The sequence below is a fragment of the Alligator mississippiensis genome, chromosome 2, assembly GCF_030867095.1.
Source record: "Alligator mississippiensis isolate rAllMis1 chromosome 2, rAllMis1, whole genome shotgun sequence".
NCBI lineage: Eukaryota > Metazoa > Chordata > Crocodylia > Alligatoridae > Alligator > Alligator mississippiensis.
In genome coordinates this window covers 95,401,735-95,423,409 of record NC_081825.1, presented here as the reverse complement: position 1 = coordinate 95,423,409, position 21,675 = coordinate 95,401,735, and the positions used below count along the sequence as shown (strand labels likewise).

The 21,675-nt window shown below is 46.7% G+C and overlaps 1 protein-coding gene across 2 annotated transcripts in view; it reads left to right on the top strand.

Moving 5' to 3' along the window:
- The window catches only part of LOC106740518 (toll-like receptor 2 type-2), a 37,038-nt gene extending 15,639 nt beyond the window's left edge, over positions 1–21,399 (top strand). For both annotated transcript variants that reach the window (XM_059721951.1, XM_059721952.1), the window contains exon 2: positions 17,470–21,399. In XM_059721951.1, coding sequence (XP_059577934.1) covers positions 17,470–19,856 — 2,387 coding nt within the window. In that variant the 3' untranslated portion in view covers positions 19,857–21,399. The remainder of the gene's footprint in view (positions 1–17,469) is intronic.
- Positions 21,400–21,675: the final 276 nt, after the last annotated feature.

Here is a 21,675-nt window from a genome sequence, read left to right as displayed (position 1 = left end):
GCATTCAGTAGAGGCCTGCTACCATTGTATTTCAATCATTTTCATTCATCCAGGAACCAATTTACATGGGAGGGGTACATGAATCATACAGTTGCAACACAGGGGATGCCCGGGCAGAGGACACAAGATGGAGGCTTGACATACAAACTGGAAACTTGACATGACTTACGCTAGCTTACATATAGCGGCCTAAAACAGTAACCGCACAATATAATAGCAGTACAAACATAATACTTATCACTTATAAAACAGTGGGTATCGATATCAAAATAGCAGGGAACTTATTTGCAAAGAGGGGAGAGAAAAATAAAACTTACTACCTAAAATAAAATGTTAAACCTTATCCTACATCTTAGCTTACTTATACTTATCTATAGGGAATAGAGAGGGAGAGAAAAAGTCAGAAATGGTTGGAGAAGGGGAGGTAATGCTTTTTAAAATAAATAGAAAAAAGAAAAACTGAAGGTTTTTCAATCCTACATGGTGTTCACATATCTTTTAAAACATATATTTCAGTTACACTGTAGGATGTTCATTCCAGTGTCTTTAAACAATGGATTCGATTCAGATGAGTAAACTAACTCTCAATAAGGATTAGGTGCAACTGAGGTGCCTAAGTCAGAAAAAGTGATCCAGAAGCCCCCAAGTCCTTGAGCACCTAAATTCATTCTGTGCAGTTGTTTTGGGCTGGAAAGATCCCTAGCTGCCTAGACTTAAGCTTCTGAGCATGCCCAACTCTCTGCATTAGTCTGAGTAGCTATGTGTCTAACTCCTGTCTAAGCTTCATTTCAATCCGGATATGAGACTGAGTGGTGCAAAATGTTGACCTAAGTTTGTGGAAGGACCCAATCTGTTAGGCATGTTTGGAGCACATCTAACACATACCGGCAGCACTATTTTAACTGTATGTTTTTAAATAAAAAAAAATTCTCTGTTTTCTCAAGGCACAGGCTACCTTTAGACTATCTTTCTTTTGGCTGACACAGTAAAGCTCAGCTTAACATTTCTCCATTGTTATCCATGTTTCTAGAGAATTTCAGTTCTCGTAAAGCCATCCTGGCTTGGCTCTGGTCGGTGGTCTTCTATCTCATATAGACACCTTTGTTGGTGGCAGTGGGAACTCTTCCTGCTGCCTCTCCCACAGAGTTCTCTGCTGAGATGGGTGGAAAATTATCCCCTCTTCTTGCTAACTGATGTGAAATCAGGGAAGAGAGAGAAAAAAGGTAATTTCCAGTCTGCACTAAGAAGGCTTATAGAATAGAAGATTACCTAAATGGGGGAGGTGGCACCTTGGTTCAATGAGCAAAGTTTGTTAGGTGGTACACATAAGGGTCCAGGTTGCTTAACCCTAGCCTTGCAGTTATGTGGCTCTAGAGTATTTGCTGCATAAAAGCAAATTTGGGTAGTTGGAGGGTGTTGAGGCACTTCAATACTGTACCACTGACAGTTTCTCCGGGAGACAAAATTCCGGTGGGGGGGGAACAAAAGCAGTGGCCAATGCTGTATAATTCACAATATGTGAGTAGTGGAAAGAAGCATAAGGACTCTCGAATTCCACACAGAGGTTTTGTCTGCATGAGACACCACATTGCTGTAGCGATGAGCTACTGCAATGTAGTTCATTGCTACAGTGATATAGTATCAGTGGGCACGAACCGTGATGCCAATGCTACTGTGCACTAGCTCATTGCTACTGTGCAGTACGGTTGGAAATTACTTGTGCGCAGCCAGGACTGCGCAGTAATGGCACAGTAACAACCACCGTCGGGCACACAGCAGATGAGCCCAGAAGCAGTGAAGATCCTTTCTTAGTACCCAAAAAGAGGAGGAGGTACTGCAGGTTGGTGTCTTGACCTGAAAAGCACATGTCCAAGTGAGTATATGTGGCCGAAAAGGGAAACAAGGTTAGCCAGTTTTGAGGGCTGGATGTTTTACGTGATGTAGCATTACAGACAAGCTGTAAATAGCATGCACTTGACTGCATGTTCTCTGCACAGGAATACTAGATAAAGGAGAGTATTATGATTGCTCAGGTGGCTGGATCTCTTGTGCTTAAACGATTCCAGGAATTGGGCTTTAATGAACACACTGAGCATCACTGCTCTGGAGACAAAATAAGAATTGCCATTTCTGTTCACACTGTGTAGCACTTACCTGACCAGTCCCTGTGGCTTCAGTGGGAAAACTGACATAAGCAAGCTGTGTAGCACTTACTCATGTGTGGCCAGCTAAGGCTTACAGGGAGCAAGAAGGAAGAAAAGAGCTATGGGAGGCCAATGTGTGATGTTGAAAACAAACAAACCACCCCCTCACAGGCTTATATCAAGGAAGGTTGAATCAAAGAAAGAGAAGATTCAAAGCAAGAGACCTTTGAACATAATATTTCTATACATCTCTTTCTCCTATCTTATATCTTACAATTCTATATTTCTGCTGGCCTCCTGTTGAAGAAGTTGCTACACATCAGTAGACTGATGTAAATGCCTGAAAAACCTGTGGTTTCAAAAGTGCTCTAAGAACTAGTAACATGCTCCTGTATGAAAATGTACCTCCCTTTTTGAGCTTCACAAAAGGGGAAGACACAGAACAGAAGTCTGATAGAAATACATTATTGCCATTTCAAAAATATATAATCAAGCTTGTTTTATATTAATTCATAAATTGTGAGGCTGGAAGGGACCGCAGGAGATCATTGCGTCCAGACCCCCTGCACCAAGCAGGAAAGACAACTGGGGTCAGGTCCAAGCAAGGTGACTGTCCAGTTTCCTTTTGAAGATTTCCAGGGTAGGCAATTGCACCACCTCTGAAGGGAGCGTATTCTACAGTCTAGACACCCTAACTGTGAAGAAGTTTTTCCTAATGTTGAGCCTGAAATAGTCTCCTAGGAGTTTGTGACCATTACTCCTGGTTTTCCGTAAGGGTGCTCTGATAAACAGTTGTTCGCTGAGCCCTTGCTGTACTTCCCCAATTTAGCGGTAAACTGCTACCTAGTCCCCTCTCAGTCTTCTCTTTTTCAGGCTGAAGAGTCCCAGGTCCCTCAGCCTTTCCTTGTATGGCTTGCCATGCAAGTCTCTGATCATACAGGTGGCCCTTCTCTGGACCTTCTCAAGCTTTTATATGTCCTTGTTGAAGTGCGGTGCCCATTAGGGCCTATAGTTTCAGAAGAAGCCATGTGGGCTAAGTACAGACAGTCAAAAAGTCCAAGGCTGAATTGATTCAGTCTTTGCAGGTTAGTCTAAGCTGCGTAGATTGAACTGATAAGCAAGTGAACAGACATTCACTTCTGATTCTGGAAATGTAGCCATATGCCTGCAGTGGCCCAGGCCAGAAGCTGGGAGGTGCTAGAACACTCAGCTGAAGCAGCACTCCCTACTCAGCTGGAGCAGACAGCTGGGCCAAGGTTAGCCCACCCACCCGGTGAGGGGGTTTTGTGGGAGAGGTGCAAAGTAGCCTGGGATGTTGGGGGGACTGTGAGTTAACTTGAATCTGGAGGGGTTCTGGGACAGAAATTCAATAAACCAATTTAACCTAAAATCAGTTAAGTCTAATACTACGTCCATCTAGGTTTATCTTAAACTGGTTTCAGGCATTTTGAAAGTGGTTTATGTGCACTGAACTTCTGTTGCGTTACAAATTTGGATTGGTTTCATGAGTCCTCAGACCTTTCACTATCCTAGTTGATTAGGTTATGGACCTAGAAAGAAATGGCAAGAAACTGCTTGTATCAACTGATAATTTCCATTTCTGGGTAGATAAAAATAAAGTGTCCATGCTGATTCTTAGATCTATCAGCAACTTTTCTAAATTGAACTGACTTGCTTGTGGGACCCCATTAGGCATAAAGGGATTTGTTTAGGGTGACTTCATTCTTACATTTCTAAGAGAACCCATATGACAATTGTGGACAATAGCTCTTAATCTCTCAAGGTACTTGCATGATAACAAGACTTCATATTATACATTTTTCACCTTCTTCCATATGAAGTTGATAGAAGAATTAATGAGGAAACATGAGCCGAGATGCATACCAGTTGTTGGTAATACTTCACTCTGCCTTTTCATCAACTTTGATTCAACCAGAGAGATGGAACAAATTAATTCAATTGTCTCATGAATTTGAGGCTTGAATTAGGGCTTCCTGGTTGCAACTTAGTTTCATAGTTTGTAGGGTCAGAAGGGACCTTGACAGATCATCAAGTCTGACCCTCTGCCATGGCAGGAAAGAGCACTGGGGTCAAATGACCCCAGCAAGGTGTTCATCTAGCCTTCTCTTAAAGACCCCCAGAGTAGGAGCCAGCACCACTTCTCTTGGAAGTTGGTTTCAGATCCTAGCCACTCTGACTGTGAAGTAGCGCCTCCTGATGTCTAGTCTAAATCTACCCTCTGCCAGCTTGTGACCGTTATTTCTAGTCACTCCTGGTAGTGCTCGGTGGAACAGGGATGCCCCCAATGCCTGCTGGTCCCCCCTGACTAGTTTGGAACAGGCCACTAGATCCCCCCTCAGCCTTCTCTTTTTCAGGTCCCTTAGCCTATCCTCGTAGCGCCTGCCCTGCTGCCTCCTGATCATGCCCCCTCCTCTGGACCCTCTCAATGCTGTCCACATCCCTTCTGAATTGCGGTGCCCAGAACTGGATGCAGTACTCCATCTGTGGCCTGACCAGTGCTGCATAGAGGGGGAAGATCACCTCATTGGACCTGCTCGAGATGCATCTGTGGATGCATGACAAGGCGTGGTTGGCCTTCCTGACCGCGTCCCCACACTGTCGGCCCATGTTCATTTTGGCATCAATAATGACTCCAACATCCTTTTCTGTCTCTGCACTGACAAGAAGGGAGTTCCCCAGCCTGTAGGTATGCTGCTGGTTCTTCCTCCCCAGGTGCAGCACCTTGCACTTGTCAGTGTTGAAACCCATCCTGTTCTCATCTACCCACCCCTGTAACCTGTCTAGGTCCAATTGCAGCCTATTCCTCCCTTCTTGCGTGCCCACATCCCCCCACATCTTAGTGTTATCAGCAAATTTGAACAGGGTGCTTTTTACCCCCTCGTCCAAGTCACTGATGAAAATGTTGAACAGCTTAAATCCTAGTTTGAGGACTCGGACAGAGCTCTGGATTCACTCGCAATTCACTCACACGAAGTTTTCGAGGCTCCGTGGAACTTTTGCGCGCAGGGAAGGGTACGTCGAGGGATCGTTCAGCGACGGGGAGAGGCGAGAGGCTGATCAGACCCCTGTTGCCTTCTTGATATTCACGCTGGGTCCAATAGGCTCCGCAGCGCTTAGAGATCTTCACGAGACGTGAAGTCTCCTCCTGATGTTCGTGGAGTCCTCCGACTTGGGCGGAAACCGCTCAAGCCTCTTATACGGCTAGCAAGCCAATCGCTAGCCGCCACTTAAGAATAATTTAGAACTGACCAATAGTGGGGCACGAATTTAAATACAAATGGCGGGAACTCCTTGCAACGTGCATTTCTGTGCTGCAACGAAGAAATGCACCCTGCAAAGAAAGCTACAAATGGCGGGAAAATAATTTAGCAGTGCCGAAGCGCAAACAAACAAAAAATCACACCCTTGGGTTGTTACATCCCCCCTTGCTGAAGGCATAGCTAAATTATGCTACACGCTCGTCACTCGAGTAATCAAGAGCTCTTATCACAGGTCGCTGAACAAAACGGGTAAACACAAAATTCGCCAACATAAGAAGTTCGTCCTCCAGGGATCGAACCAAATAATAACCAACATAAATACATATACACATAATCAGATTTATAACAAAAAACTGCACGATCAGGGCTTCAGTGGGCGTCATGGCGAAGTCGCGCGTCAGGCCCTCACTCCTTCCGATGATGTTATCCTTCTTGGGGCTTTTCTTCACCACGCACTCTGATTCCGGATCTGTAAACAGAACTCTCAAAAAATAAGTTAACGTATCTCAAAATATTTACAAGGTTTACATACAACAAGGCAGTTAGTCAAGCTCAAACTCCATGGACATGAGTTCCAACCATGAGACTATAGCCTCGTCGGATTCCATTTCAGATTCTTTGTATAGCTGTTGTAACTTCGTCCAAGCACGAATGCGACTGGTGGCGGCATCTTGTGCATCAGTCACTGGGTTGATTGTTGTTACAGGACGAGCTGCTCTTTCGGGAGTCGATGTTGGTACAGGCTGAACTACTGCTGTGGGAGTCACTGCTGCTGTTATTGCTTCAGGCAGGAGGGGCGGATGCACTCCTCCGCTCGATTCTCCCTTTCGTCGGCATGAAGGTGTGGTTGCCAGAAGCGACGCTGCATTGGTGGGCGGGATCGCTGGAAACGACGCTGCGTCGGTGGGCGGAATCGCTGACCGAACGCTCGCGGGTTCCTCCGAAGCTCCACCCTTCTCTTCCGGTTCTTCCACACGGTCTCCCTCTTGCTCGGCGCAATCTTGGACTGGTGTTTCAGGATTCTCTTTCGCAGCTGCTTCTTTGACTGCTTGAACAGCCATACGCAGCTGGGCTTTCAAACTTAAATTCTTATGCATTAGATCGGTTACAGTACGAAAAGTTGCAGTTAACACCCCCCCCCTTGTCGTATTGTGGGGCCACCCTCTCATCCGCGGCGCGTTCCTTCGTCTCCAGATCTTCACGGAGCTCGGATGGAAGCTCGCGACCACTTAATCTAGACGCCAGCATGAAGGGGGAGAACCGGCCGATCGGCACTGGTTCTTCACTCTCCCGAGCACATCTTAGGCAATGGGCACACTCCCGGGTGAGGGTCGGGTTTACTTCGCCCGCCGGGTTGACTCTGGCGAGGGACACAGTGTCGAGGGGCCTGAACAGGACCCGCTCGTCGCCCATTATACACCCGAATGCCGCGGGGTGCAGATACACTTCCCTCTTTTTCGGGGCTCCGTCTTCGGAAGCTCCCTCTTCTCCCTTCAGCAAAAGACGTCCGCTGATAAATCTCTCACCCGTTCCGCCCGCCTGGTGGTAAGCGATATGCGCCTCCAGTTCCATGAAATTTTCTACTTGGCGTTTTCCACTGCGCCAAGGGCAGTTCTTAACTAATTCTAGCTCCAGCGTGCTTTCCCCTGGTCCCATCCTCGTCGCCATGTGCGGGCCGGGAGCAGTCCGAGGCCCTTTTTTCGTGCGGCGGGCTGTGGCCAGCAGCCCTGACACGCCGGGTCGGGGAAAGCAGGCGGCATGCTAGAATTAGGCACGGACGCTTAATGGTTGTTTAAGATTGTTTACTTACACCGTAGATGGTCGCGGTGTAGGCTGGAACGTTTCCAGGAATACTTCGCTTAAATCCTAGTTTTAGGACTCAGACAGAGCTCTGGATTCACTTGCAATTCACTCACACGAAGTTTTCGAGGCTCCGTGGAACTTTTGCGCGCAGGGAAGGGTACGTTGAGGGATCGTTCGGCGACAGGGAGAGGCGAGAGGCTGATCAGACCCCTGTTGCCTTCTTGATGTTCACGCTGGGTCCAATAGGCTCCGCAGCGCTTAGAGATCTTCACGAGACGTGAAGTCTCCTCCTCCTGATGTTCGTGGAGTCCTCCGACTTGGGCGGAAACCACTCAAGCCTCTTATACGGCTAGCAAGCCAATCGCTAGCCGCCACGTAGGAATAATTTAGAACTGACCAATAGTGGGGCACGAATTTAAATACAAATGGCGGGAACTCCTTGCAACGTGCATTTCTGTGCTGCAACGAAGAAATGCACCCTGCAAAGAAAGCTACAAACGGCGGGAAAATAATTTAGCAGTGCCGAAGCACACACAAACAAAAAATCACACCCTTGGGTTGTGACAGGTCTGACAGGACCTGCCTCTAATGAGCCCATGTTGGTTGCCCCTAAGCATAACCCCCCCCCCCCCCCCCGCTGGCCCCTCATGGACATGCGCCAGGATAATTCTCTCAAAAAGCTTACCCAGGATTGAGGTAAGACTAACTGGCCTATAGTTCCCTGGGTCCTCCTTCCTCTCTTTTTTGAAAATGGGAACCACATTGGCCCTTTTCCAGTCCTCTGGCACCACACCAGAGCACCACGAGTGCTCGTAAAGCCATGCCAGGGGTCCCGCAATGACCTCTGCTAATTCCCTCAGCACTCTGGGGTGGAGGTCATCAGGACCAGCTGATTTAAATACGTCCAGTCCCTCCAGAAGTTCCCTGACTAGATCCTCACTGACCCTAGGCCTGGGTGCGCCTCCCCCAGGGCCTGAGGGGGTCCCGGCAGACAGGCTGATCTGGTCCCTGTTGAGGAAAGTGGAGGCAAAGAAATAGTTAAATAGGTTAGCCTTGTCGTCTGGTGTGATAACCAGATTTCCTAGCGTGTCTTGCAGAGGCCCCACGTTACCGGGTACCTTCTTTTTTGCTCCCTATGTATTTAAAAAAGGACTTCTTGTTGTCCTTTAATCTGGGTAGCTAGTCCCAGTTCCATCTCTGCCTGTGCCTTCCTGACTGCCCCCCTGCAGCCCCAAGCAACCGAGGTATAGTCTTCCCTGGTGATGGCCCCTCCCTTCCATTGGGTGTATGCCTCTCTTTTAGCTAGGAGATGTTCCTGTATGCTTTTGGTGAGCCATGGGGGCTTTTGTGCCCTCTTGCCCACTTTGACCCTTGTTGGGATTACCTCCCTTTGGGTATGGAGGATTGTCTCCTTAAGGAACGACCACTCCTCTTGGACACCCAACTCCCCTCCCCTCCCCTCCGGGACCTCAGTACTTCCCCAACTATTCTTCTTACCTCATTGAAATCCGCCCTCCTGAAGTCCAGGGCTGCTGCCTTGCTGCTGGCTTTTGCCACCTTGCGCTGGATGGTGAATTCCAGCAGGCGATGATTGCTGTCACCCAGGTGGTCAAGCACCAGCAGCCCCCACACGAGGTCATCACCTGTGGCAAGCACCAGATCCAAAAAGGCATCTCCCCTGGTGGGGCTGTGCACCTCCTGAGTTAGATGGAGGTCCTGTATCTCAGCTAGGAACCTATGTGAGTGGTCAGACCTGGCTGACTGCTCTTCCCAGCAGATGTCTGGAAAGTTCAGGTCACCCATGATGACCACATCTTTTGACCTAACTACCTCCGTGAGCTGACTTAAGAATTCCTGGTCTAGATCTTCCCCTTGGTTGGGTGGCCTGTAGTAGACCCCCACTGTTAAGTCCCTTTCCCCTCAACTTCCTTGTATTCTAACCCAGAGGACTTCAGTGTGCCCTTGATCTGACCTTGTGCTACTAGATGAGGATGTGTATTCCTCCTTGATGTAGAGTGCCACTCCCCTACCTTTCCTCCCTGTCCTGTCCCTCCTATACAGCCTATAGCCCTTGATATTCACCGCCCAGTTGTGTGTTGGATCCCACCATGTTTCTGTGAGTCCCACTGCGTCTGGTTTGGTGTCAGGTAGCAGGAGGGCAAGTTCCTCCTGCTTGTTCCCCGTACTATGAGCGTTTGTGTATAGGCATTTGAGGCCTCCTGAAGATGTGTGCACTGGCCCTCTAATCTCAGTACTACCCGGGCCCCTGTTGCTTACCTGAGTATTTGTTCTGCTCGTGTTCGATCTAGGCTGGGCTGTTCTTGTGGGTGTCTCTTGGTTTTTTGGTTCAAGGCTTCCTCCGCCCTCATCTTCCCCATCCTCTGATGAGCCTAGTTTAAAGCCCGCCGGAGGAGATCCGCCAACCTAGAAGAGAACACATGCTTACCTTTGGGGGAAAGGTGAAGCCCATCCCACCCGAGCCTGTCTCTCGTCATGATGTGCGGGTCGTTGTCTAGGAAGCCGAAGCCTGCCTCTAGACACCATTCCCGAAGCCGCCACTTGGTCTCTCTGATGCAGGTCTCATGTAGTCTTCCATGTCCACTCACTGGTAGGACAGAGGAGAATACCACCTGTGCTCCTATCTCCCTCAGCACGCCCCTCAGAGCATGGTAGTCTGTCATCAGGTGATCAGGGCTTCTCCTGGCCTCATCATTAATACCCACATGGATTAGGACCATGGGGTAGTAATCGGTGGGCTGGATCATCCCCGTCACATCCCGAATCTTTGCTCCAGGGAGGCAGTACACCTCACATGTTGAGGGGTCCTGGCGACAGATGGGGCCCTCCGTACCTCTCAGGACGGAGTTGCCTATGGCAATCACTCAACGCTTCTTCCTCTGGGTCTGCTTGGCTCCTTCGGCCTGTTCGGAGCATGAAGAGAGTGGAGTTGCCTCCTCACTGGAGGTTTCCTCCTCCTTCCTTCTCCTGCAGTGTTGCCAGAGCCTTGTACCTGTTATCCAGCCAGACTGGAGGAACTGGTACTGCTTTGCTGCGAGCAACCCTGGTTTTGGTTGTGACCGTCTGCCACTCAGCAGTGGAGGGCACCTCCTGGGGTGCTTCTTCCTTGTGTTCCTGGTCCTGCAGGGAAAGGAAATAACCATCAATTTCATCCTCCGCCTCCCTGATTCCCTTCAGCCTACTGACCTCCTCCTGGAGCTCCCTCACCTGCGTCTCTGGGGCCCTAAGACAGGCGCTTGCAGGACAGGTGTGGGGGCCCCCATTCCCTGCCCCCTCTGTCCCTGCTGGGCATCCCCCGCAGGCCAGGGGGCAGGTGGACGCTAGCCCCCCCATGGGCTCTGTCTGGGTGGAGGCCTCAGACAAGCCCCGGGCAGGCAGCGCCCCCCGGACAGGGGCCCTAGCACCACTCCGTGTCCACACCATTGTATAAGTTGCTGTTTACTTAGAGTTTTGTGTGGTGCCTTCGCCCTACCCTTGCAGGAGTCTCCCTCCTGGCCCTTCCTGCCTGCCCTCTGGCACGAACGCCAGTGCAAACGCCGGCACGCTCTGTTCACACGGCACGGCTCAGGAGCGTGGCTCCCTACCGGCTCAGCTAAAGGGATCCGGGGGGGCAGTCATTCATTTTTTAAGTATTGGGACCCATAACTGTGGTGTAGCTGTGCTTTGGCACCCTTGAGGAGTACATACCTTCTGCATGTATATATGAAGATCACTGGAGTTACTGCACATCAATGCCATTTTCGAGAAGTCTGAATTTTATTCCATGTGCTTGCAAATGGTAGACCTTGAAAAATATATATACAATGTGTTGTCCGCAAAACTGGAACCATTTTTGGAAAGTATGGCACTTAAAATTCAAAAGATTAATGTTTCAGCACTTTTCAGAAAAACAGCTCTGCTTTTCTCACCTAGTGAGATGCTTTATACCCTTTGGCTGCATTTGGTGAAACTCAAAGAGTTCTAGGCTGTCCTCTCTTATATGAATACAAAATTTTCAAATTCATAAAATTATCTTTTGCTTAGCACAAGCTCCTTACCTCCTTTTAATTCTACACTGCTTCAGTGAAATTTTTCAGTTTATTTTTGTTCAAAATGTTGTCTTTTGGATAGGGAATTATGGTCCATTTTTCACAAAGGCTTCCTGTTAACTTCATCATCTTTGATAATTACTGTCCACTTCAAATATTATTTTTGACATGGTGTCCTGAAAAATGAAGTAGCTCTGAACATATCTCTACTGTACTGTTCTGACCAAAAACTTGACCCAGTTTTATATTTTAAAATGTACATCCTATCCTCTAGGCCTCATCATCTTCAACTTGGGAACATAACTAACTAATGTAAGCAAGCAGACATGATGAATGTTTGGTATCAGCATAATTCTGGATGCTTACAAAAATGAGTTACAAGTAGTACACATCATCAAATTTTTACTTTTTGAGAGAAAACTTTCCCCATTTTAATTTTATTTTAATGCATATGGGGAAATCCAGTTTGAAAGCTAGTTCTCTAGTGCTGCCAGAACTGATTGTGAAAAAATGGATTTCCTGAAGGAATTGCATCATTGGTTGCACCAATAAAAGTTGACTGTCCTAAAGAAAGGGGACCTGCAGTTGAATTCCAGCTGACACAGAAGATGGTTCAAGAATAAGCAGTAACTTTTGTATCCATTTTCTCAGTACAAAAATTAAAACAGAGAGATGAGTCTGAAGGGCAGTGTTGCACTTATTTAATAATTCTACTGGCTTCAAAAGCAACACATTTATAGAATGAGTGTACCAACTTAAGAAAGGTAACAGTTTGAAAGAAAACTCTTACACCTAAGTTTCAATAAAGAAAGTTAATGAGCATTTGGAACAGGGTGGATTTGATTTAAATCAAATTGATTTAAATTACATTTAAATCATTGGTCAGGAAGTCTCAATTTAATCATTTTCTACAAAAAGTGTATTCTTGTGGTTTGATATCCTTTATCCATTTCACTTCTTGAAACTTTGCACTTTTAGAGAAAGGAAAGGGTTTGACTGTGTGTACACAAACTTGCAAAGAGCCAATAGGGCTGATGGGTGGGTCATCAGCAGGGATCCTGGTTTTCTCTGATAAAAAATTACAAATTCTCTGCTAAAACCCCTGCCAAATCCGTGATTAAAATGAAACCCCCCTACAGTCCCCCAGCCCTGCTGGAGGGGGCCCCCAGCTGCGAGGGCTACAGACCCAGGTCCAAAGCCCCTTGCCCCCGCTCCCCACTACTATGGGCTCGGGCAGGCCGGCTCCCTGCTGCCATGTGCACTCCCAGGGGGCAGGGGAGACCTGTGCCCTCAGATCTGTACCCAGGGCAGGTGTAAGCTGCAGGCTCAAGCTTTCACCCTGCTTCCCTCTCCCAGGGCCTCCAGAGCCTGGCAGGCATGACTCAGCATGGCTGGGGCCAGCAAAGCCGGGTTGGGATCTCCTGGCTGCTGCTTGCCCCTCACTGCCCTGGCAACGTGCCTCCTGTGCCTTCTGCTGCTTGGACGGGCACAGCCCCATGCCGCTGCCCCCAGTGCAGCCCCATGTGCAGGAGGTGCAATGTTGGCACAGCATTGGATGAGCAGTGGTGAGGAGATCCCCGTGCAGCTCCGCTGCTGCCTGCTGCACCAGATTACACCTGCCGGGCTCTGGATGGCCCCAGGGGAGGGAAGCAGGGTGGCAGGGAACAGTGACTAGCAGCTTCTCCGTGCTGCTTGGCTGTTCCCTGCCACCCTGCATCCCTCCCCTGGGGCCACTGGAGCCCAGCAGGCATGACCCAGTGTGGCAGGCAGCAGCGGAGCCACGCAGGGATCTCCTTGCTGCTACTTGCCCTGCACTGCCCCGGCACCGTGTCTCCTGTGCACAGGGCTGCAGTGAGGGTAGCGGCACAGGACTGCACCACTCAAAGCAGCAGCAGGGGCAGGAGGCATGTCACCAGGGCAGCGGGGGTGGGGTGAGCAGTAGTGAGGATATCCCCACGCAGCCCCACTGTCACCAGCTGCGCCAGGTGGTGCCCATTGGGCTCCAGAGGCCCCAGGGGAGGAAAGCGGGGCAGGAGCCTGAGCTTGTGCCTGCCCCAAGTACAGATCTGGGGGGTGTCAGTCCCCCCCCCCACTCTCTGGGAGGGTGCATGGCAGTGGGGAGCCAGCCCTCCCCCTCCCCCAAAAGCATCTTAACAAAAAAATATGATTAAATAAAAAAAATCTGATTTTGATTTTTAAAAAAAATGATTTTTTTTGTAACCCGGGTACACCCAAGGGTGTGCCCTATTTTCAATCGGATGGGGCAGATAGGCAGGAGGGGCTACTTTTAAAGGGATGCCAGAATTTTGAGCGGATACCTCTTTCCTCTATAGAGTTAGCTGAAGCCCAAATTCTTAACTATATACAATTTATTGAGTTACCAATATACACATATATAAAACTCTTTAAGATAGATATAATTACAGATATAGATACAAATATACATATAAAGGTCTGTTAGCTGGAGGAACGGCCCTAGGAAAGGCATTCGGGCAAGTACCTGTGCCTCAGGCCCAGAAGAGGGGTGGCTCCCAGGACAGTCAATCCAGCAAGTTTGTACCACAAGTGGGTTAGCTAATAAAGACATCCTTACAGAGCCCATTATACAGAATTAATACACCTAACTATTTATAACACCAACAATAACAATAGATACCGAATAGGAAACACAACTATACCAGATATTAGACGCACACTATCTGGGTTCCAACCACTTGATCCCTCGAATGGGATAGGGTCTTCTCCCCCTAGGCCCACTCCCCCCCAGGGTCCCTTGCCCAGGGCTGCCTCCCCTGCAGGACCCGGGTTCCCAGTAACTCACAGCCCTTCTTCTGGGGGCTATCGATCTGGCCTCTGGGTCCCCATACCGTTTCAGGCCTCCTGGAGCCATCGGCCTCCAGTTGAAGGTTCTTCCTTCTGGGCCCCACGTTGGGCACCCAGGGAGCTTCTATGGGAGCCGAGCCCTCACTGGCTCCATTTCCCCAGCCTTACACCAGGGGTCATTCCCCTTCCCGGGCCCTCCTTTGTGCACTGGGGCTCTTTTAGTTTAATGCTGAGCCACACTGTGGTGCTCTGGTTATCTGGACTAGAGCCGGGGCTAACTTGAGCAGCATCGAGCTGCTCCCAGGGCCGATTCTCCGTGCGCTGACCTGCTCACCGTGTGGGGCCCAAGCAGCCTCGAGCTGCTCCAAGGGCCAGCTCCCCATGTGCCAACCTGCGCACTGTGAGAGGCCTGAGCAGCTTCCAGGGCCTGCTCCCCGTGTGCTGATCCACGCACTGTCGAGGCTCAGGCGCGGTCCAGATGATAGTCTTCTCTGGAGCTCCTCTCTCCTCGCTGTCCCTCGCTGCATCTGCTCAGCATAGCTGAGTACACTGGGCTTTTATTTACACTGGAGGCCCCCCCCGAAGTCTGCCGGACCTGCAAAGCGCAGTCTTCAATTAGGTCTAGGGGTTTCTCACCTCCCAGTCCAAGCAGGGGTGGGGCAAGCCCCTCCCAGCTGTTACCTGATTGGTGGAAATGTTCCACCAATCCAAAGTGCCCTTCTCCAAGCCGGGTTTGCCAGGCGAAAGCAGTGAGCCCGCCACATTATTATTATTATTATTATTATTTTTAAATCGTTGACTTAGGAAACAGGAATCTTAAAGCTCAAAGGAGAGCAGTATAAGGGTGCAGACAGAAGTTACAATTTTCACCCGTTAGCCTGTGTTCTTCAGCTTTTCATCAGCCAGCATATTCCTGGTTTTCTTGTGATGTTGCTGGTATGAGAAGAGACTCCTTGGATCCTAAGACACGAGACTGATACAGAATGCAGGAGTAAGAAAGGCCAGTACTGAAGCCAATTGATATCTCTCAGTAAGGAAGGTCAGTACTCAAGTAACTATAGATGTAATCTTTCTGCTACTGAAGCCAGTGATATCAAAAGCTGTGTGGTCAGACCCTGTGTGAATTAAATCAGTACTATGTTGGCAAAGGAACTAAAATGTACGTTGCTGCAATGTATTCCGTTTTGTCTGTGCTGTTTATCAAATGGTGACAGGATTCACTTGTTTTGATGGGTTGTCCCCACTTTTCCACAGATATTCTGGATTGCCTTTGCAGAATTCATAAGATGTATCATTCTTTCCTTTTTATTATTTACTTTATAGTAATGCCAAGAAGCCTGGAGTAACATCAGTCCCCTTTATCTTGGACTCCAAAAAAAAAAAAAAAAAAAAAAATAGAGACAGACATGCTCTCTCCCACAAAGAATGTAACAATATCCAAAAACAAGAAAGATCTAAAGCATGAGGAAGAGAAAAACCAGAAAATAGATGCACCCATGTACTATTGTCCTTAGCAATATAATTTTTGTTTAAGTGAAGTCTTGTATTGATATATTGGTGTGTTAACCCTGCTTGCAAGGTTCAAGGTTGTAAAAGTCCCTCTCTGGCTAAAGCAAAATGTAGACAACCCTTGTGTAGCGTGATATTTTAAATTATGCTACAAGATTTAGGATGAGGCATTAAGGCACTGAGGTGGAGAACAGGAATCAGACATATTGGGGTTTTAAAATGTAAAAACAAGCTGGCTTGACCTCTGTAGTAAAGATTCTGTTGAACGGCAGTATCCTTCACTTGCTGCTTGAGCAAGAAAGCAGGAAGCAAGTGCTTATGGAGATAGGAAAAACTGTCTGTGGTGTTTTTTTCATCTCTTGTCTGGGTCAAAAGGTCCCTGGTATCCTGGCAACACCTAGGGGCTCAGCTTAATTATAATTATAATATTTAATTATAATATTTGCTCCAAATAAGAAAATCTATTTAGCTTAGAGCATAGATAGGATGAAAGGTTCAAGAAGAAGGAAGAGAGATGTATAAAAGACAGATGACTGGTGATCCTGCACTCACCTCTTTGATCACCTTGTGGAGTGTCAACACCTGAGATCATGACCACAGATCTCTACACTCAGTGCCCAGCAGGAAACTCGGGACCTGGTACCAATCCTGAATACTCACTGTAAAGCTCTGAACTGCTTGTCAGGCTGGTGTCTGTATGTATGACTAACCTTGTACTTAAAAAGTTTTGTCTTGTCTTCATCTAATAAAGTTCTTGGTACCAAATCAGATGAGTTGCTGTGTCATTCCCCGTTGTTTCTGGTGAAGCAATTCTATGAGTAACACTTGCGATGTTCAGTAAAAAAGAGGAGGCACAGTGCCAGAAGTTAGTGTCTATATACTTCTGGAAGAATAGGTTGTAAAACCTGAGTATTTAATTACAGTATGCACTTACTTTAAACACCAATGAGTTGTCACACCTCCAAAGTAAATCATCGGGAAAAGAAAATGAACCTCAACCAGGGAAACATTACAAAAAGAAAGTCAGTTTTTAGGCCACTCTGTCTAACTTCCTGTTTGAAGAAAAAAAATAAAATCAGAAGTCCTAACAAATGAAATTACACTGCAGTTCAAGGTGCTTTGGGTAAATGTGATATCTTTTATTAGATGAACTAAATAGTTGGAAAAGTTGTTCTTTGCAAGCTTTCCGGTCCAAACACAGGCATAGGGAGAGTCATCTGCTGTTTTGTTCTCCTGGATGGAATAGAAGCCAATATGCAAAATGCAGGTCTGAAAGTGCAGGTGTATGGCAGTGAGGATCAGAGGCCACGGGAGACAATAGGTGTGAGACAGGTAGGTGGTTGAGGGAGGGTGGGGGGAGGAAGGAATGTTGACCAGGTGATGTAGCTGGTAAAACGCAGACAGGTTACCTGGAGTTTTTGGGTGGTAGACAGGTTATAATGTGTATATATTTCAATTCAATGTTTATATTTACTCCATGATTTTTTTGTATCCACTGGATTTATCAAGTGAAATTCATAGGCTCATGTATGAAAGTTGTTTTGTAAATTTCCTTTGAGGCTTAGAACTGAGAGATTGGAGAGAGAGTGGCTGTCTTGTGAGAAGTGTGCACCCAAAGGTAATTGGGTATTTTTGTCTTTGATAGATTTTCGTTGTGCGTTCATTTTGGTATGCAGTTGTTGTTTGGTTTCTCTTAGATATTTTCTATCAGCGCACTTAGTTCACTGGATGAGATGTATTACATTTCTGGAGGTGCAAGTGCAAGATCCAGAAATGGCGATGGTTCCATTGTGGGGGTAGTTATTGAGGGAATTCAATTCACTTAGCTAGCTCATTTCTCCCTTTATTTCTCTTTTTTCACAGATAAGATATTGAAAAAAATTAAACCAAGCAGGATGACAGAAAACATTTGGAGAATCTGGATCATCTACACAGTCATAACTGCAAAGGTTTCAGAAGAAAGAGCCACAAAGCAGGTTTGTCCTTCGTGTGATGCTGCTCATTTTTGTGACTGTTCTTCCTTGGGGCTGAACACCATTCCTTCAGGGATAACAAGTGAAATCACAGGACTAAACCTGGCCCACAACAAGATAGAACACATCAGTGAAAATGACCTGAGGTCAGGCGTGAACCTCCGTGTGCTGTTGCTGCAATCAAATCAAATTTGGACAATAGGCGAGGATTCATTTCACTCCCTTGGAAAACTGGAGCATTTGGATTTATCCAATAATAACTTGACTCGCTTGTCACCTACTTGGTTCAGGGACTTTGTTTCCTTACAGCACCTGGACATACGGGGTAATTTCTATGCAGAACTTGGAGAAGGGTCCCTGTTTTCAAATCTTAAGAATCTGAGAAATTTGTACCTTGGGAATAAAGATCGCTTCCTTGCTATACAGCAGCAGGACTTTGAAGGAATTACTGTTCTTGAGCAACTTGAAATTCAGGGGGAAAAGCTCCATTGGTATGAGCAGGGAAGTTTGAAATCCATTAGGAACATAAATCACATAATCATAAATGTAAGAGGTATTTCTGTGCTATCATCAATTCTGAGGGATCTTGTAAATTCTGTAACCTGCTTAGAACTGAGAAATATAGCCTTCAGGACAGAAAATGAAACTATGTTACTGAATATAATGATTCCTTCTGTTATGAAGAAACTCCTGTTTAGAAATGTTTTGCTTACAGATCAAAGCATCCCTAGTATGATGGGCATCATGGCGAACATGAGGCAATTGGTAGAGCTGGAGGCAGAAGACTGTACGTTGCAGGGGACTGGACAATGGTCTGAACAAGGTCCTGCAGACAAACCATTCCCTGTTAAAGTACTGACAATATGGAACGTATCCATCGAAAAATTTTATTTATTTACAGATCTTTATGCTGTGTTAAATCTTATAGGTAACCTTACAAAGGTAACTGTTGGCAATACTAAGGTCTTCTTGGTTCCTTGCCTCATTTCAAAACGTTTGCTTTCACTGGAGTTTCTTGACCTAAGTGACAACTTGCTTTCAGATCCCGCTTTGGGGCATTCAGCATGTATGGGCGCTTGGCCTGTTCTGAACACTTTAAATTTAAGTCAGAATTCCTTGAGCAATTTAAAGATGACTGGAAAAAGTTTAGCTCACCTACAGAAGCTAACAAACCTAGACATTAGCCAGAATAATTTTGGACAGATGCCGGAAGTATGTGAATGGCCGGAAAACCTGAAATATTTAAATTTATCAGGCACTCAAATCCCCAAGCTAACAGGTTGCATTCCTCCAACTCTTGAAGTTTTGGATGTTAGTAGCAACAACCTGATTGAATTTAGAATAGAGCTCCCACTCCTCCGAGAGCTATACATTGCCCAAAACAAATTAAAGGCCTTGCCGGATGCTGCACTTCTTCCTAATATAGTGGCTCTGACAATCACAAGAAATAAATTAAACAGTTTTTCCAAGGAAGAACACAAATCCTTTAAGAACATGAAGAGGCTGGAGGCTGGGGACAATAATTTCATCTGCTCTTGTGAATTTCTCTCCTTCATTCAGTCTGAGGCAGGAATAGCCCATGTCTTGGCTGACTGGCCAGAAAACTACATTTGTGACTCTCCATCTGCTGTGAGAGGGAAGCAGGTGGAAGCTGCTCAGCTTTCGCTGATGGAATGCCACCAAACACTGGTGGTGTCCTCAATCTGCATTCTGCTGTTCCTACTCATCCTGCTCATTGTGATTGTGGGGTACAAGCTGCATGCATTCTGGTATATGAAAATGACTTGGTCTTGGCTTCAAGCAAAAAGGAAGCCACGGAAAGTGCAAACAAAGGACATCTGCTATGATGCTTTTGTTTCCTACAGTGAGAGAGACTCTGAGTGGGTTGAAAACTTAATGGTACAGGAACTGGAGCACGCCAACCCCCCTCTGAAACTGTGTCTTCACAAACGGGATTTTATGCCTGGGAAGTGGATTGTTGATAACATCATTGACTCCATTGAGAAGAGTCATAAGACGCTGTTTGTGCTGTCAGAGCACTTTGTGCAGAGCGAGTGGTGCAAGTATGAGCTGGACTTCTCCCACTTCCGCCTCTTTGATGAGAACAATGATACAGCTATTCTGATTCTTTTAGAGCCCATTCAAGGAAAGGCGATTCCCAAAAGGTTCTGCAAACTGAGGAAATTAATGAACACAAAGACCTACCTGGAATGGCCTCTTGAGGAAGTGCAGCAGCAAGTATTTTGGAGTAAGTTAAAAGAGGCCTTAATGTCATAGGAAAGTTAATTTAAGACCACTATAGTAGCACTCCTGCACTGGCCTTCCACCTAGAATATGGGGCAGGCCCTTTTCCTGATAAGGATTTATTTATTGTTATTCCATACAGAGAATTTGCCTGTACATTAAACTAATTATATCTTTGTTAAATGGAATATACCAGCTGAGACTGTGACTGCCAGAGAAATTCTTTGGTCTTCTGCATTTTCTGTTAATAACTGTGATGTAGGTAAGGTGGCTATGTCTTCAGTAATACTTTTGGGAATAATTTTTGCTTAATTCAGGTATCTTTCTGTAGCTATGTCTACCCCCTTTGCTGAACTATTTCAAAACAAATGTTACTGGTCTTCTCTCTCTCATAAAAGAAATAAAGCCAACATGCTGAAAAATACCTCAAGGTCTGTTGGTTGCATCCTGTTTTAGTTGTCTTAGATACCCTAAGAGCATTTGCTGTCATTTGACAAGAACACAGTAAAAGAGTATTATTTGTTTGCATGAAAATAAGATTCTTTCAGCTGATGCCTTGAAAAGATTGTAGCAAAACCCCCAGTTTCTGTTGTTTTTTATTTTATTTAAAAATGTATTCCCTCCCCTTCCCCAAGCATTTCTGACTTTTTCTTTCCCTCTCTATTCCCTATAAATAAGTATAAGTGAGCTAAGACATAGGATAAGCTTCAGCATTTTATTTTTGTAGCATGTTGTATTTGTTTTGTTTTTTCTCCTTCTTTATATTGTATAATTATTATGTGTATATTGATTTTTACTGTTCTATATTACTGTTTTACTGATACTATATGATTTAGGCCTATCTATGTAAGTTAGCATAAGTCATGTCAAGTTTCCATTTTGTTTGTCAAGTCTCCATCGTGTCCCCATGCCCAGTTATGTAACTTATGACTCGCACCTACCCCTCCTATGTAACTTGGTTCCTGAATGAATGGGGATGAATGCGGGTGCTTGAGAGACAATGGCAGTAGGTCTGCTCCCTCTGAATGACCAAACCTTCAAAACCAATACCTGGACCAACGACTCAGCCATTGGAACCACCCTCAGCAACCAAGAAACAAAAGATGAGGCAACACCATCGTGCCAAGGCTGCACAAGCTCAGTAAGAACACCTGGAGCCCTCTGGAACAGGACTGAACTTGCCTGGACAGGCCCTCTCCATAGGAGATCACAAGTAGTCTGCCCCATAAAAAGGGGTAGCAAAGACTGACTCCTGGGGACGCTCTCTCCATCTGGACCAGGACCATGCCACACCACCTATCTACTCAGAGGCCCTGCCAACGACCCTCCCTCTGGACAACACCTGCTGGACAAAGACCCCTTTTCAGCCTGGATAGGTAGCTATCACCCCCCACCCTCTCTTCAACCAAGAACTTGGACTCTGTTTCTCTTCCCTACCTGGACTCCAACCCTTCCACTGAGTCTCTTTCTCCTGCTGCCATTGTGTGTGTGTATGGGAGTGCTTGTGTGAGTGTGTGTAGGAACCAAGCTGTACAGTACAGTCTTCATTTAGTAAAACTGGTGTTTGGACCCCTAAGTTGTGTTCTGTTTTAGTACGGTTCCAGCCCTGCTCCAATCTCTGCTCCTTGCCCCTCTAACTTCTGTCTCATTTCTCCCTCTCCTGCTTCTGGCTCACCGCCACCTCCAACACCTGTCCCATGCTCTTGTGGCTCCAGCAGTCCTGAGCTCCTCTCTGCCTTCAGACCCCTGTTTCTTTGCCACTGTCTCATCCCCACTGCCTTTTCCCCTGATCTCCCAGCTTTCTGCCTCTATCTCCTGGCTGTTTCCTCCTTGCCACTGGGCTTTTTCCCTT